Source organism: Falco cherrug, chromosome 8, assembly GCF_023634085.1.
Source record: "Falco cherrug isolate bFalChe1 chromosome 8, bFalChe1.pri, whole genome shotgun sequence".
NCBI lineage: Eukaryota > Metazoa > Chordata > Aves > Falconiformes > Falconidae > Falco > Falco cherrug.
The window spans coordinates 13,525,600-13,543,479 of record NC_073704.1 but is presented as its reverse complement, the minus strand read 5'-3'; the positions used below and the strand labels follow the sequence as shown (position 1 = coordinate 13,543,479).

The 17,880-nt window shown below is 38.2% G+C and overlaps 1 protein-coding gene across 2 annotated transcripts in view; it reads left to right on the top strand.

The window, feature by feature from the left end:
* Positions 1 to 13,671, top strand: part of ALS2 (alsin Rho guanine nucleotide exchange factor ALS2) — a 43,672-nt gene extending 30,001 nt beyond the window's left edge. For both annotated transcript variants that reach the window (XM_055718466.1, XM_055718467.1), the window contains exons 22-34: positions 1,613 to 1,724; positions 2,021 to 2,098; positions 2,215 to 2,348; positions 4,429 to 4,596; positions 4,873 to 4,990; positions 5,551 to 5,708; positions 6,396 to 6,518; positions 7,583 to 7,759; positions 8,161 to 8,206; positions 9,783 to 9,844; positions 10,472 to 10,621; positions 10,928 to 11,024; positions 12,382 to 13,671. In XM_055718466.1, coding sequence (XP_055574441.1) covers positions 1,613 to 1,724; positions 2,021 to 2,098; positions 2,215 to 2,348; positions 4,429 to 4,596; positions 4,873 to 4,990; positions 5,551 to 5,708; positions 6,396 to 6,518; positions 7,583 to 7,759; positions 8,161 to 8,206; positions 9,783 to 9,844; positions 10,472 to 10,621; positions 10,928 to 11,024; positions 12,382 to 12,420 — 1,462 coding nt within the window. In that variant the 3' untranslated portion in view covers positions 12,421 to 13,671. The remainder of the gene's footprint in view (positions 1 to 1,612; positions 1,725 to 2,020; positions 2,099 to 2,214; positions 2,349 to 4,428; positions 4,597 to 4,872; positions 4,991 to 5,550; positions 5,709 to 6,395; positions 6,519 to 7,582; positions 7,760 to 8,160; positions 8,207 to 9,782; positions 9,845 to 10,471; positions 10,622 to 10,927; positions 11,025 to 12,381) is intronic.
* Positions 13,672 to 17,880: the final 4,209 nt, after the last annotated feature.

Sequence of the window (17,880 nt, the reverse complement as noted above, 5' to 3'; positions counted from 1 at the left end):
TTCTGCATCTAGTCTTATTCAGTGGTAGTGGTTGTTCTTACACTCTAGCGTTAAAATGTCTTCACATACTTCAGTCATTCATTTTCCTAGGACAAACTGAAGAGATGGCAGGTTTCTTCGCAGAATCTCTCACCTCCTGAATTTGTAAATGCAGTGACAGTTCATGGTGGGGGAAGAATGTGGCATTTGCTGTCAGTTCTGAGGTTATTCATGTTTGAGTGGGCTGTCCTCACAGTAGTTTTCTTTCTGGTCCCAGGGAAGGCAATGTGCATGTGTTTGTGACCTAAGGATTAATTTTCTTCACTGCTTGTTGTTCAGCCCAGACAAATAAAGAATAGCTGCAGGCACTCTTTATAACTTGCTGTCATTATTGCAAACCAGCCATTTGAGCAAGTGGGACTTCTCCTCAGTTATGTTTCCATCCTGGTAACTAAGTATGCTGCATCTGTCTCTTCAAGAAGCCTTCACCCAACAGAGACCCCTGTAGCTAGTGTGATGAATCAGACCAGCATCCTGCTAGGTTATGGGTCCAATCAGGTGGAAGAGACCCCTGAATTTGCACTAATGGCTGGGCTTGCTTTACTATGACCATAATTTTTCCTGTGTACTAAAAGGAAAATGCTTGGTAATAAGCAGAGTTCTATTAAATCAGTCGCTAGTTTCCCTCTAAAAGCAAACAAAAAAGTCCCTTGGCAAATTAATTTTTTTAAAATTACTTATATGGTGAAAACATAATTCTCTTTCAGAACTGGAAAAAGAGATTGTTTCAGAATGTTTGGGACTTGCACTTGGTTTCAAATACTAGCCTGACCTCTGTGGGCTTACATTAACAAAAGAATATTTTAAATAGTAGTCTGAAAGAGTCTGATGCTCACTTGTGAGCAGTCTTTAATAGTCTAATACGTTTTTTATGGTACAATCTTTTGTTAGGCTCTAAATCAGAAACTTTCTACAGTATGATCTATTATTGCCTTATATTTTTTGCACTCTGATATTTTTGAAAATGTTACATACAACTTTGTAGGTGTCCCTGCTATCCCCCAAGTAGAACAGCTTGGTTTCTTTCATTTATTATCCTCTCAATTTGAGTCATCTGAGTTTGAGTAAAGAAATCAAAGGCTTTGGCAAAAAAAAAATAAATTGCTAAAACAAGCTTCTTGCATCTTTTCTAAAGAACTGCTAAATACATCAGGTAGATGCCTGAGGAAGCTGAACGTCGCCTTTCGTAGGCAACTTAAATCTTAGATAAAGCTGATGTGGATCAGCTCACACGTTTCCCTTTTTCTTGTGTGCTGTAGCTTCTGCTTAGGTTCCATTGGATAGGATTGGGCTTAATGTGGCTTCAGCACTGTTTCAGATAATCAGGAACAGCTTGCTTGGATGTGGCCAATTTGTAATGTGAATTGTGAAAGGAAGTTCATGATAGTGTATTTCTATCAAAAAAAAGAGTTTCATTTTGATGGCGCTAGCGAAACCAAGTTGACAGACCTGGAGCAAGTGCTGTATGACTCTCTTCTAAAGATTTCTGTAATGGTCAAATATCGCAATAAAGCCAAAGAAAAGATATAAATATACTACTTAAACTGTATTCTTCTACTTCATTTTTCTTCAGAGGAGAAAAGTATATGGGAATGTGGCAAGATGATCTTTGCCAAGGCAATGGTGTTGTGGTTACTCAGTTTGGACTGTATTATGAAGGAGCTTTCAGCACCAACAAAATGATGGTGAGTTGAACACTGGACTTTGTGCTATAGCAACTTTTCCTCTAAGTGTGGTAGCTTTTTAGGGTAGATGACTATGTTAGGCTGTATAGACCTTCTGTTCTTCTAATCTTCTATTGTCCTGGCTTTTTAAACTGTCTTTATAATCCCTGCTCTGTTATACTTAGGGCTACTTCAGAAGCTGCTTTTAAAAAGTTATTTGCTAAGAATTAGTGACAGGTTTTTCAGTGTAATACTGATCTGTGGCCTGGCCTTCTGTTGTAATCACTAGTTTGGGTTCTTCATAATTCTCTTTATAGGGGACTGGAATTCTGCTCTCTGAGGATGATACAGTCTATGAGGGGGAATTTTCAGACAACTGGACTCTGAGTGGAAAGGTTGGTCTTACAGTTGTCACTTGTAAACTGTTACCATCTAAACCAAAAAAAGTCTCTTTCCTTGTCGTTTGGTTCCAAATGGATTTCAGTTAAATTTTTTACTATCTTCTCTCAAGGGAACACTGACCTTGCCAAATGGAGATTATATTGAAGGTCTCTTCAGTGGAGAATGGGGGTCTGGGATAAAAATCACAGGAACCTACTTCAAACCTAGCTTGTACGAGAATGAGAAGGACAAACCTAAAGCATTGTGAGTGTTGAATAAGAAATAACTTCTCACATTGTTCAGTAGTAGTTTGGAATATAACTATTGTCTTTCTTCAGAGGCCAATTAAATTTTTTTTCCCAAAGAAACAGATTATGAAAACATTTTTGCTTTTTCATTCCTCTTCCCTCCTGCTTAGGAAGTAAAATAAAATAAAAATCTTAATAGCTGTTCTTGCTTTAATTACGACTTGAATGCACAAATAACAGTATGAAATTTCAGGATAGCAAACATGCTGCTACTGTCCTATAGCAGTCTCAGAGGTTTTTTTATTTATATTTCAACTGACTGTTAGAACCTGAGTTTGTAGCTGCTGATGACTTTTGAGGTACTGAGAAAAGACTAAGTTACGTTTGAGTGATTAAGTCAATCACAAGCCTCTCTTCTGCCAGTTATTCTGTTGGTAAATTAATGCATTTAGTATGACATTTAATAATGCCAATGGTGATGTATTTGGACAGGATTAGCTAGTTACTGCACCTTTTCCAAACAATGCATAGGAAAGTAGTAGAAAGATCTGCTGATTTGCAAAAGAGCATTTTAACATCTTGGCAAAGATAATTTTGAAAAGTATCCATGTAACCCTATTTACAGCAGATGCATTAGGTCAGTGTGCTTAATTGTCTTGGGGAAACACATTTTTATTTAAGTCATAACTGAGATATCCTTGAGTAAAAGAAACTTAAGTAAATTAAAAGAGCTATTAGTGACATTTCAGTATTTGGTAGCACTATGTACTGGTTTACAATAGTAGTAATTGTTGTACCATACTATAGAATTTCAGATTAAAATGGGAAACTCCACTCTTAACGTTTTTACGTAGATTACTTCTCAGTATGCTTTCTGAAGCATTCACTGGTAATTTCTTTTGACAGTGCTGACACCTACAACAGGATGCAAAGTTAAGCAGGCCTCCCTGCTGAACTGAACACTTGCAACCTTAGCAGCTGTCTGCTTTTTACCCCAGTAGGGAGTCTATGAATAAATGTATGTACATATTTGTGAAGACTGCTTGTGAAATAAGGGTTTCACCTGCCCTTTTCAGAGTCTTGAAGCTGAAAAATCTTCTGGTATAATTTGTGAAAAGGCTTAGAGGCTACTTTTTCTGCTTTGTGAAACTGTGGAAGCATGGGGAAATACCAGTGTTGCTAGTTCTCATCTCAAACATGGTGGGGAAAAATATTAATGAAAGGTCTGACGATCTCTGATACTTGTTTTAAATAAAGATAGAACTGTTAACCCTGAAAGCATTTATTTGCTTTACAAAAGCTTTTCAAAGCCCTAAATTTCATTGTATATCTGAGATCTATATCTACAGAACTGCATTTTCAGTTTTCTTCTGGTTATAGGGCATCCCTGAGCAATGCCTCTGAGTGAAAAGATGCCTGAGCTGGTTTTGCTTTCTACCAGCAAATCCCTAACATGTCATGCAACACCGTATGTAGGTACTACTTTAGGAGCAGAAGCCACATATCCATTCTTGATATTTATCTGTGTAGCCATGCTGTTTGTACATTCCAGGATAGTGAGATATTTGGGACATACTTGTACTGTGTCCTTGCTACATGAATGTGTCCTGAGTCTTCTGAATGAATACCGGTGTGAAAATAGGCCCAGTCAAGTGCAGTATGTCCGGTTTCCTTGGAAATCAGTCCCTTTCATGTTTAAGCAAACCATTTCCTGGAAGACTACAAGAAAGAGTATGACTTGTCTAATATAATAAGGTTTGTAGTTGTTCCCACATACAGGTATTAAAACCACCTTTAGTCTGGAACATTGGAATATGTTACATGGATTAATGTATGTTAGTTAGCAAGGAAAAAAAATAAGGAGCAGTATTTGTAAGTTCTGTTTAAAAGGTGTTGAAAGTCAACACAGCAATTAAACAGTAGATTCTAGGTTCGTTCTTAGTGGTAAACTTACACGGTAGAGACTGTTCAGTGTATCGCCTTTTGGTAAAATAGCATGAGATATTAGATTGACGTTAGCCGTATATGGTTTTCATAGTTAATTGTGTTGTTTTAAGACTGTTTGATTTAAACAGACTAACTGATCATTTTATTAGGCGGAAACTTGGGATCCTGGCAGTGCCTCCTGATGAGAAATGGAAAGCAGTATTTGAAGAATGCTGGAACCAGCTTGGTTGTGAGAGTCCGGGCCAGGGGGACAGATGGAAAGCTTGGGACAACATTGCGGTGGCGCTGACCACCAACCGACGACAACACAAAGACAGGTTGGTTTCTGGAGAATGTAGTCAGCAAGACAAAGAAAGTCTTAAGAAAGAAACTGGAATCACACTCTGCTCTAGACTAGAATCTCTAACTGTAAAAGTTCACTTAAAACAACAACAAATGCTAAACAAAATCAGACTCTCAATACTCTGCACTATAAACCCTTTCAGGGACATACTGATGTTTACAATGAGTTCAGTTGTTAGCTTCAGGGTTTTTTGCCTTACTGTATGTCTCAAATAATCTGTACGATGTCTTTGTCCTTTTTATAACTGCAGCCCAGAATTATTGAGCCGCTCACACACTCAGACACTGGAAAGTTTGGAGTTCATTCCACAACACATTGGTGCCTTCACTCTGGAAAAATATGAAAATATAAAAAAATATTTGATAAAGGTATTGTGACTCTCAAATGCTCACATAGTTTGTTGGTAAGGCGTGACGTCAAGCTCATTTGTAATAGCTTTCGGTAATTCTTTCCATATTTGTACTCTTGTAATCCGTGATGTATTCATTCATGTTTGCTCATAACTTCCTAACGCATTGAGTTAAAATCCACAACTAAGACTAAAATAATTTCATACCTAATGGATACTGCCTTAAAGTCAGTTTCTGCTCATTACTGTTTTAATTCTTATATGTTGGATCCCAGCAAAGCATCTTGAAACACTTTCTAATTATTGCATGTTAGACTATTCCAAGCAGTAGCACAAGTTCTTGTACTGCCTTGAGTCTTCTGTGAGCTGTATTCAGCTAATACATACATTTTATAATCCAAATGGCCATTTGTTAAATACAGCTTATTTTTAATATGTTTGTACATTTGGGGTTTGAAATTTTTTTTTCCAAAGCCTGTTGTTGGATCTCTGACCCATGCCTCTTGAATTCCATTTTTCTTTCTTTAACTTGTCTGACATTGACCTACCTGACTGGCTAATTAATATCTTTCATCTCAGGCTTGTGATACTCCTCTCCATCCATTGGGCAAGCTGGTGGAAACACTAGTAGCTGTCTACAGAATGACCTATGTTGGAGTAGGAGCTAATCGACGATTACTGCAGGAGGCTGTGAGAGAGATAAAGTCCTACCTCAAACGCATCTTCCAATTGGTTAGGTAATGAGACTCTTAATTTTCAAGTCAGACTACTGCTGAATTAATTAAAAATAACTAGTGTTGATGCAGTCCAAGTGTGCCAGTATCTTTACTCTCTTTTGGGGGTTGCTTATGTTTCCTTAACCTTGAATATTCTGTTCAAAATAGGAAAATTAAAATCTTCACCACAGTGTATTACATCCTACACTGTACTTCAAAATGTGGCTGTAAGAAGTGTCTTGAATGTGGATTTCCACTTTAATGCCTCCGGATATCCACGCTGTGAAAAGAGTGTTCAAAGGGTTTCTAAGAATAGTGAGTATGGGGACTCTGAGTGTATTTCATTAAAGTTCTTACCAACATGGATGAGCAATGTTCCTATGAAGTGTTTGCTTAAATTTTTGAGAGCAATTATAGCTTTAATTGGGTCCTGCCAATATGAAAGCAGAAATACTCCAAATAATGAATTATTAGAACCCTTGTCTGGAGGGAAGTGATGTCAAGGTCAGAAAGGTACCTTTGGCACTGGAGGGGTGACCTCCCGAAGTTTTCCTTCAGGTAGGTGGTATTGTAGGTCTGTTAGCTATGCTGTCTTAGTCCACAGTGTGTTATTTGAGCTGGCTTTTCTCTTCAGTTGCCTTCTAATGCTGTAATTTTGGGAAACTTCTTGAAGTTAAATCGTACGTTGTTGTATGTATTGCCATTTAGGTTCTTGTTTCCTGATCTTCCGGAAGAGGGCAGCACAATTCCATTTCTGGCAACAGAGACGAAAGGGAGGCGATCATTTTGCAGTGGGAAATCTGACTCCAGATCGGAATCTCCTGAACCAGGGTACATAAAAGAAAAATAAGTGAACTAATGAAGGCCTCACTTTATTTCTGCTTGCAGTTTTTCCTTGGATGGGGGAAGAAAGATAGGAACATAGTGCATTTATTATCTCAACTGATGGATATAAGCAGATTTTTTTTCCCTTTTCTTTGTGATGACAGATTCTGATGAGCAAACTTCCTCGTGGTGGTTTTAGTAAGCATTTCATCCACGCAATGGTTTTTTACTTAAGCCCAAACTTGTTTTGTTTGTTGTGTGTAAACAAGTTCAGGCTTGGATCTGGGCTTCAGATAACTATTTGGGATATGAGCCTTGGGGGTAATGCAGGTCCAGTGCACATATACTGTATCACAAATAGCCAGTCACATGAAGCTCACCCTGTGTCCATTGTTGTGCTGTCCACAGCAGACTCAGGTGTGGGCAGACAAGGAAGAGGGAGCAGTAGAGATAGTCTTCTGAGAAAGGCTCCAATGACCTGTGCAGATGGTATTAGTAGGCACCTTGAGTTCAGCTTTCCCTGTTGGGATTACAGCTTGGTGCCAAGCAACTGCTGACTTGACAAAGCCTGAAGTGTGAGTGTGTGGAGCTAGGTCAGATAACTTAATGGGTTTTAGCTTATTTTCTAGCTTGTGCTTTGAAGGTAGGGTTCAGCTGTCAGCAGAGCGGCTCAGAATTGGGGCTAAATGGTTAGCCTGAGGATACATGTAAAACCTGAGCTAGAATATAGTAGAGTATTCAGCTTTTATGTTACACAAGGAAGAAAGCCAGTGTTCTCTTTAAAACTCACAAACCTCAAAAAAACCTGCACCACAACCATTCCCCCCACCCCAAACCCACCCGTATGTGCACTGTAAAGGGAAATTACTTCTAAGTATTTCTTAGCACAGCTACTATTTGATGGATTTGTACTTATTTTGTTACTACTATCCCTCATAGAATAGGCTTATATTAATTAAAAACTTGTTCCAACATTTTTTTCACTCAATTTCTCAAGATACTTACGTTTTTAAAATGTCTTTGTCTTCAAACTGTCCTCCTCTGTTGTTTTGTTTTTGGCTTTTTTATAGTTATGTGGTAACCAGTTTTGGCTTGCTGCTCCCTGTGTTACTGCCACGGCTCTATCCTCCTCTGTTTATGTTGTATGCCTTAGACAACGAGCGTGAGGAAGATATTTACTGGGAATGTGTTTTACGTCTAAACAAACAAACTGATATGGCTCTTCTAAGTTTTCTGGGAGTGCAAGTGTGAGTATGATTCAACAAGACAGAACTTAGAAAAAGATTATGGCATGTAATTAGATAAAGCTAAAATTAAATAAAACTACCCCCCCCCTATTTTCTAAGTAGTTTTATTTGATTGAGAATTCATCTGAACATATCTTCAAGCTAATTAGTATGGTTGAGAGTGAATCAAAATTTTCCTCTTTGGAAGCTGGAGGTGGAGAAGAAAAAAAGATTGGCATTGCTACAAAACCAGAGTGCGGCATTTTAAACTAGGCTATTTTCCAGCTGTTGTTGCTAGATGTAGTTGATCCTGTAGGAAGAGCTGTTGTATCTCATAGAAGAACACGATAACTTAATTGGCATAACATGAAAAATGCTATAAGACTATGCTTTCTTAATTCAGTGTGTTGGGTTTCTTGCAGGAAATTTTGGCCAGGAACTGTATCCATCCTTGGAGAGAGTAGAAAGGTATGTTCATTCAGCCTTGACTTAGTGTGGTTTGCCCAGTACTACTTCCAAGAAACCTGAGATCATGAAGAAGCAGTCAAAGAATTTTTGACCAGGCTTTTTGCTTAAGAGATGCTGTGCTATCTTGTTTCCTTACATTTTGCCTGCTACTTAAAGGCTGCACTAGTGATTTCTTGCAAAAGCTGTCAGTTCAGCTTTATCACTTACTGTCTTACTCTGAAGTGAATTCCAATTCAGGAAGACATTTGCTTGGTCTCCAGCTGTGAAAGTAAAAGTCTAGCCAAAGAAATTTTCAAGCTGCTTGACTTAGAGTTATATCATTTTATACTTTCTGATTAGGAGAAGAATTGCATCGTTTTTATTCTTAATCGTTATCTTGCCTGAAAGTGGTTGAACGCTAGTCTTCGATGGTAGTAGTGTAGTACTCAATCTCTGAGCTCCCAGTAAGAGTGGTTTAATAATCATAACTTTGAACAATTTCAGTGTTAACTGTATACTTGAAATATCATGTCTGTTCATGAATCAGTATACTTTTGTTGGAAGTTTTCAGTTTCTTATAGTGATTTAGATACTCCTGCCTTCAGGTCCTCTCCTTCCTATTTATAACTGTGGTTTGTGCGAAGTCTGTAATAATTGGAAGCATGGCTTTCATTGTAGTAGTTGCTGCAGGCAGGCAAGGTGATATTCCTTGGTAGAGATTGTTACAAGTTTGTAGTAATAACCAAAGCTGCTGCTGAACCCCACCCCTGAGTGTATGGATTCCCAGGCAAACAAGTCCCCTTTTTCCCAAATCATAAAGGTTTTTCATACCTGAAAAAACATGATGCAAACCTCCACTCAGACTTCACTGTTAAAAAATGCAGCAGTAACACATTTCTTGAGTTACTTCATATCTTCTGTATTTTTAGGAACTAGGCAAATTTTTACCAGCTGCATGAATCCTTCACACTTTTGTCTTTTTTGGGTTACAGAGCAGAGCCCCTCCGCTGTGAAGTACTTTGTGGCTTGTGTCTTCTCTGAATTAGGCAGCATGTGATGCTCTTTGCAGCCATTTACCTTATTTGCTGGGTCATTCCTTCAATTAAACAGGATGTTTTTGACAAAGATGACATGTTTATCTGCTTCTCTCCTCTGTCTAGTTTCCTCATTTCTGTGAATTCCTCTAGGTCTTTTTGCATCCATTCTCTACCCGTTCCATTCAGAAAGACGTAGCCTCTGTTGCTATTAAGAGCTAATGTTTATATTTGTTCTTTTATGTTTGCTTCAAACCAGAGTCTGTGATTGACTGCTATGACTTTTCTAGGTTTCAACTGTTCCTGTCTTTAACAGTTCCATCTTGATTGTTAACCATTAAGATATAATGATTCTCAATCTTACTTGACCTGGAAGGTACCCAAACCTGTTTCTCGTAACATACCAAGAAAACATATGTAACATACCAGCCTCCAGCTGGACTCTGCACTTGTTGATCATAACTGAGCTTTTACGCCAGTGTTGAATGATACTGTGCTTTTCTTCTTCTGCTGAGTAGTGGGGTGATTAAACCTGTGTGATAAATCTTCTCATGATTACACAGGTATCCTCAAATACAAAAGATGCCTGCTTTGCCTCTGCGGTTGAATGTTTACAGCAAATCAGGTAATTCTCTGAAATTTGCCTGCTAGTGTTTTAATGTTCCTGCTATAGTAGTATCTAGCTTACTTGATTGTGATCCTTTATGTGTTATTTTTTCACATTCATAAGAGAGGTCACCAAGAAGTTTGAGTTCCTACTAAAAATGTTACCAAATTCTCCCAATGGGGAATGAAGTATAGCCTCAGGAATGCAGTGGAGAGATGTGTCCATAGGACACTGTTCAGAAGCAAAAGTGTGAGGATGTCTAATCAAGTATGCATGTGAGTTTCTAAACAGTTATGGCAAAATGACCTGTGCATGGAGAGCTTTTCTGTGTCTGTTAGCTGACATAAGGAATTCTGCTGTTGGAATTTAAGTAGAAATTGAAACTGTTTTTAGAAATGAATTTTTTTCCCCTTTACCACTATGCTGTAATGTCTTAAAACTCTGGCTTGTGGTACTGTGCCTTGGTCCAGTAATTATAGCCTGGGGTACTACACAGCCTTGGTAGCCGGGGCTGCTGTGGTATGGATGATCTAGTTTAGCTTCTTGGGCATGGGGGCGTGCTAAGCTATCAAATTATCTTCCTAATTTAGATGCAGATAGGTAACTTCTTACTGTTACCCTGTTTTTCTTTTCTTCTCCAAATAGTACCACATTTACCCCAGCTGACAAGTTGAAGGTAATCCAGCAGACTTTCGAAGAGATATCTCAGAATGTACTTGAGACTCTTCAGGAAGATTTTCTGTGGTCCATGGATGACTTATTTCCTGTTTTTCTCTATGTGGTGCTACGAGCCAGGTATGCGCTAAGAGCAACAGCAGTCATAAGCTGGCCATAGGCAGTGCGAGTACTTTTACCTGTATTAAACAGTCCTGCTTCTCGTTGTAGGACTAATTGCTAGTTTTATGTAACTTTGTTAATTTTCCATTTTGGCTGTGTGCTTTGGCCTGAAAATATTTTGAACAGTTAACTGTCAAATGGCTGTGACTTGAGAATGAGGTTGGGGAAAAGCATGTTCTTTGCATAACATCATGTGCAAAAAGTAAAAAACATTATTATGGTATCTTTTGTTCACCTTTTCTTTCCCTCTCCCCTTTGTGACAGGATAAGGAATTTGGGATCAGAGGTGCACTTAATAGAAGACCTGATGGATCCTTATCTGCAGCATGGGGAGCAAGGCATCATGTTCACTACCTTGAAGGTATGAAAGTTATTCAGGGTTATTAAAAGTTTGCTTGCGAAATGAGTCACCTTTGGGCAATGATGATCACATTAGGACATTTCTATGCACATTAGATTGTAACTCCTTTTGACATTTTTATTTGCTTTTTAGCTAGAATGAACAAGGAAACTTAGAGCTTAGAATAACCTAGCATTTGTAGGTACTGCTAATGAAACAGTGCAATGTACAAATGTACTTTATTCAAATGTAATATTGGTTGCTGTTGAGCTGTTCTGAATGCTCACCTGGAACTTGCTCCCCTGCAACTTACTCCCTTTATAAAAATTTAAATGAAGTGCTGTTTCGGAGATAGCCATTTCAATAATGTTTAAGTCTAACATTACATCAAGATGCTTCACGGATTAAATTTTGAAGGAAAAAAGTATAATTACTGTGTCATTCTCCACATTCTATTTCACATTCTTCTCAAATATGGAAAAAGGAAAAGAATCTGTTTTGATGAATATCCTATTGTGTACACTAGGACCTCCATAATGGAAATAGGTTGTTCTGATACCTCAAAACTGTTCAAAAAATGGGTCTTGTGACAGTTTAGCTGCGTGGAGCTTTTTTGTGGGGTTGTTTTAGAGGGAGGCTGTTAATCTGAAACTTAAATAAAAATTGTAAGCTGAGCTGCTAGGTGAACATGATTGTATTTTCTGTCTGTGCAAACTGGAAATAGTGGATGCAGAGGTTTATTCATACCTCTCATTTTTATAGTGCTGTAAAAAGGGAAGGTTCGAGTTAGTTAAAATTTATCAAAGAATCTATGTATTAGTAGAATCTTACTTGCTATGAGTGCAAGTGTTGTCAGAGACATTTATATTACGTTTCTGGTCATGACTGACCCAATGGATATTTGAACCAGCATCAAGGAGTAAATAGCTATCAGCAGCAGGTCAGGGTATTTAGCTAGGTGATAGAAACCTTTGCTTTTCAGTCTGAGTGCTTTTGAAACAATTCCTGTATCCTTGTGCTGTAAGAAAGTATCTTCTTTCCTGGGCCCTTCTGTCAAAGGGCAAATAAAGACTTGTGAGCAAAACCACGTCCTTCATCTTGGCAAACCTGGGAGCTGTGAAAGTATTCAGTCCCAGATTATGCTACCTTGCTTCATTAGGAGTTGGACGTAATTTGTAACTTAAAATCTTCTGTTCTTTTTGCTAGTTTACATATCAGAACATTCTCATGTATTAAGTGTCATTGTGTCATCACTGCTTGTAGAAAGCCTAGTCCTCTGTTTTCTCGGGTAGAAAAAAGTCAGCCTTTTTGTGTGTGATGCTTTATGAGCTTGCTGAGAACTGGTATGTGTGCTAAACTGAACTTTGTTTTAATTCAGGCGTGTTACTACCAGATTCAACACGAAAAGCTTACCTAGACTGTCATTTACGACCCGGCTCTGTGGGATAATCTACTCAGTGGAACTTCACTAATACCCACTTTCATCCCTGAAATGGCACTTAGAAAATACTCTGTTACAGTTCTGTTGTTACAGATGAAAATACTCAGTTGTTTGTTCTGAACTTTCAGTTTTAAGATTGGAAAACTGTAGTCAGAGGCTGTCTATGAAACAGTGACGAAGCTAGAGACTTGGTTTGTCAAGTACTTGCCAAGAAGAAATGATTTCCTATTCTAACAGAAAGATTGTTTACTCCTTTTAAATTAACAATGCTGCAAAAAGGCATGGCATCTACATAGAATACATGTGAAAGTCTGGACCGCATGGCTTCTAAAGCAGTGGGTTTATTTTTATTATTCCTGGTTTGTCAACAGAGATACTTAAAGAGAATGAATTGCACCACAGAACCATTCAGTCTTCCTGATTTAAGCTATTATGTTTGTTTATTTAAAAAATAGAACTAAGTTAGTATTTATAATGGGTAACCTATAGTGTGTTTGGCTGTAAAGGTTTTGAGGCATCTGTGTTCAACAGCATAGCTGAATGCAGTATTAACGTGCTGTTGTGGAAATAATGACACTGTTATGGACTTCCCTGTTTACTGGAATTATAAATATACAAGCGTTCACCATTCTTTCTGTTTATGGAATAAATAAAAGGCACTGAGCACTTCAGATTATGGCACTGAGTTAAATACTTGAAATCTGCAGTGTTCAATTTCATTGCCCTGAAGTCAGAGGACAGATGCTTTCTCTGGAAGCCCATGTGAGAGGAGAATGGGGACGTGCTTTTGAACAAGCTGACAATGGATCAGGTTTGGGACTTTTGCCTGTGAACTTATGTGTCAGAGTGAAAATGCTAACCTTGTCGCATTTTTGAACATGTAGAGAACAAGTAATTTCCCTGGGGGATTTGTGTGTGTATGTATTCTTCTGTGGTTTATGATTAACTTCATACCAATAACACTAGTGGATAACTTGGGTATTGTAGATGCTGTTCTTTACCATGACTGACTCAAAAGGGGGAGGGAGGAATGGATTATAGAATGTTATAATAGCTTAAATTATGTCAAACTACCATAGATAATGCTAATCATATTTTTGAAATAGTAATCATGGCTTGTGTATTGGCACCTATATGGAAAGAAACCGTATGTCAAAATACTGTTTTGAACAGTGACTGTAATGTAGCAATTTTCATAATAAAGTAAAAATGATTGGTCTTTCTGAAGCTATTTTTAGTTTTATCAGAGAAGGGAAAAGAGTAATTCTGACAAGACTATGTTTAAAACCATTATTGTTATACTTGCAACACACTACAGTGTTAATAGACTGTAGAGATAAAGGGCTTCTTCATGTTTGTAAACCATATTTTGTTAGCTTAATCTCATTTTTAAATTTATGCAGACTAATTTGAGGAGAGAGAAGCAACAATGTGAATAAAAGGGAAGCTAAAGAAGCTAATTTGAGAAGGGGGGGAGATACACAACTAAGGGTGGAGAGTATAATGGAGTATAAGGCAGGAATAAGAACACTTAACCTTTTGTGCTAGATGCAGCCTTTCCATGTAATCATCTCTTAGAACTCAAAGTGCAAAAAATATTTAACTGAAACCTGTAGGAGTACAACTGTTCTTTGAAAAGGAACTATGCCGAAGAGCTGAGTAAATAAATAGCAGTAAATTTTATCTGCAAAGATGAATTCAGGATTTATTTCAGATTTTGTAGGAGTGTAATCATAAAAAAAAGTTTTGTTGTTTTTTCCCCTGTAACTGTTCAGTGTTAGTGTGTGTGTTGTCTTCAAATGTTTCAGAAGAAAGGAAGGATTTTAGTCTTCAGCTTTGACATGTGGAAAGCTTTGTTTCATATGACCTTGCTCCCACATGGATTCTGTGCCTTAAACCAAGATTGTAACCAGAGAGAGGACATTTTCCCATAGTCTTCCTGCCTTTCAAGAAGGAGGTATATCTACAAATATGTAGCTACCTCAAATGTTTAACTTCATTCACTGTGAATGTGCAAAATTAAGAACTAAAAACCCTAAAGATTACATCTGCCTTTCTTTATATATACACACGTGCATGCATATATATATACACACACAAACTCTTAGAAAAAGTAGTGGTATCAGATATGCATTTAGCTTGCTGATTAATGGAAGCAGGCAGCCTGGGCTGGATTATTTTTGGTCTTTCTGATATGTAGCTCTGTTATTAGCTGGAGAGAATCCTAGGATTAAATGTGCTTCTGACACAGATTGCACTTTACAGCCTATGTGGGTTGCGATGCATTAGGAAATCAGCACAGAGCAGCTTTGATTTGTGTATTTCTGTAGCTAACAAAGAAATTAACCTGCAGGACTTCTCTAGCTGTATTGCTTCATGGTAGTTACTTTTTTATCTCTTTGTTTTGGGGTTTTTTTGTTTGTTCTTAAAGTGAAAGCTGGGCATTTCTTATGCTACAGCAGAAATGCTGTAGCCAGCAACAGAATACCAGTGTTCCAGTATTACAGATTCTCATTATAATTGCAGGCATGGTAGCTGAAGACAGACCTTAAGGGATGAGTGCCCTATTGACTGGGAAAGTTGCTGAGAATAAGGAACTGCTTAAGTGACAGATAAAGTAGGCTTTTTACGCAAGAAAAGGGTTAAGGGGATTTGTTCTCTTCTCCCTGGTAATGAGTAGTTCTAAGGTTAGGTTTCTGCGGATTAGAAAGGAGAGGATGTCCGTAGATTAGCTAGGGCGGTGGGGTTACTTGCTCTACTAACGTCCAGCAAATAATTCTTTCCCTCTGGAAGTTCTACGTGAGCTGAACGTGGTGTATACTGTGGTGTTTGCAGGTAAGAAAATACACACTGTACTGAAACCATTGTACTGCACAGGTGCATTTCCCCCATGCAGCTGTGAAATTAGTTTTGTCTCATAGCTACAGCAAAGCTCACTAAACTTGTGATAGCCACTTAATTCCCATTAGCTAAATATTAGAGATATGTATGAATGGGGAGTAGGAGCTCAGAAGAGAATTTTTTCCTTACTCATCTTCACAAACTGTTCTGACTGGAATGCAGGTGCTATACATTATTGAGTTATTTTATCAAAAGTAGGTTCACTTCCTAACTGTACTGGTTTTTGAAAGCAGTGTTGAGATAATGTAGTGGAAAGATATGGGACTGTAACACAAATCCTTTCTTTTGAACTACCTAGCCATGTACTTCTAAGTTGATTTAGTATCGATGTGTTTATGTTGTCAGATGGTTGGTTGTTTCGTGTGGTGTCTTGTTTTTTTTTTCCTTTAGTAAGCCCAAGCTGTTGGCAATAAACAGCTGGAAGTACAGCTGGCTGCCTCACATGACTGCAGTGTGCTGCACACAAGTATTCCTCTCTGGATGCACTGCTCTTCTTAGAAGTGATGCTTTAGTGGCATTTACCCCGATGTAAACAAGGTACTTGTACCACTACTAGAGCTGTAAGCTTTTGTTTGAGGAAAGCAGAATGAATCATCACCGAATGTATCTGATTACAAAGAATAATAGCATAAATTACTCCATCAGCAACTTTACATATGCAGATGTGATTAAATCTCACAGAATGCCTTACATGAACATAAAATTTATTCAGTCTTTTTTTAACCTGTACCACCTCAGCCTTGGAATAAGTGGTTCTTGGGTTAAGATAAGGATATACGGTTTCAAAGAACTGGTCTCTTCCTTCGCTTAAAATGTGTCTATTTATGCCACTAATACTTAGGGTTGCTTTTTAAGTTAAAATACTTAATAAGTCTCCAAAAGTGTACAAAAAAAGATGCTTTTTTACACTGACTAGAAGGAGAAGCTGACAGGCTTCAGTGATGAGACTAGCCTAATAAAGTTTATTTAATGCAGCACAAAAAAGCCCTGAACAGGGCATGTCGCTTGAGATGCTGAATGTCTCGTTACCATTTTTTGCCTACTCAGTTTGTTGATTTATAGTGGCTTATTTGCAAGAAGAGCTTTCTCAGAGCGTTCCCTGCCCTCAAGCTAGCTAATTTGCAGTCTTCAATGTGCCGGATCACTAATGTCGACAAATTCAAAGGTATGAGAAGTTCTCCTTGTTAAAAGTGCTCAATAACCTTGTCAAGCATCTTAAATTTAAGTTTATAAGAGCAGGGGGGTTGATGTTCTGAATGTCAGGTGCTGTGGTGTTGTCCCCTTCAGAGACTTGGCAGCATCCAAAATTTTCCTTTGCATCCAAAATCGTCCTTTTAAAGACAATTCTGAAAAGTGTTTTAAAAGCAGGACTTGGGTTCCCTTGCAGCTCTAGCCTTGCATCAGTAAGACCTTCTGGTCTGCCTGACAAATAAGGTCAAGGAGTTTCGTGTGCTGCTGCTGAAGGAAGTAAACCCTGCAGCCCAAATCTGGGGTGACTGATGTTTGTAGACATGAGGTGACAGACTCCTTTTGACTCTAAATTCTGGCACAGTTGGCGTGGATATCCAGCTCTGTCCCTAATAACAGGCAAAGAGAAATGACTTCTCTTAATGAGCATCTGTAATTGCACGCAATACGTGTGAATGGGAAGGACCTTACACTGGCTGGCAGATTAGTCAGGTAAGCCTGTTAGCAAGAACTTGCATCTAATTTATGTAGATCCCTGGGATGAGGAGACCCTGAGCTCTGGCCTTATAGTCTGCATAGATATAATTCTTAGGAAATGAAGACACAGTAGCAGTTAAAAGTTTGTTTGAACCCTCACCTTTCCACTTAGGCAAGCGATTTAGTAGGTCTTTTTCTAAAGAACTGCAGAGAAACAAGATACTCTTTTTTTTCTCTTCTGATAATGACTTGCTCATCATTTATTGCTACTGACAGCTGCTGAAACTAGGCTTCACAGTTGGAAGCTGCTTTCCTTTTGTTGTGTGAAAATATGAAACAGCTACTACTTTATGAATGAGGTGAGCTGTGTTGTTAAGAACTTGGCAGATTTTGATGTTTAAATGCTGCTTCTGTCAGTGTGAGCATAAACTGTAGTTTTAAAAAGCAACAATGGATGGAAGGGTTACTAACTCAGTGTTCATTATTAACCCTAATAGCTCTCCGACAGCTATACCTGAGGGTTTCACCCCAAAAGGCAAGCAATCAGCATTCAGTAGCTTTCCCACTTTTTCTTGGAAATCCAAGGTCAGCTTTCAAGACTGTGTCTAAAACTTCTAAACATACTCAAGTTAATCCCACATCTGTTCTCTGTGGAAGCAGTAGTGATACCAGAAGCTGCACAGCTCCGTGGGGGGGAACCCCAAACAAAAAAACTCAAGTATTTTAAAGGGGTAACAGTATTGTTAGTATTTTAGCAGAATCAGAAGTATTTGAGCACTGTATTTTCTCTACAGGAAATACAGATCAGGAGTTGGCTCCCTTTATAATAAGTACATCTGAAATGCTTGGACATGTTCTTTTGTCTTCAAA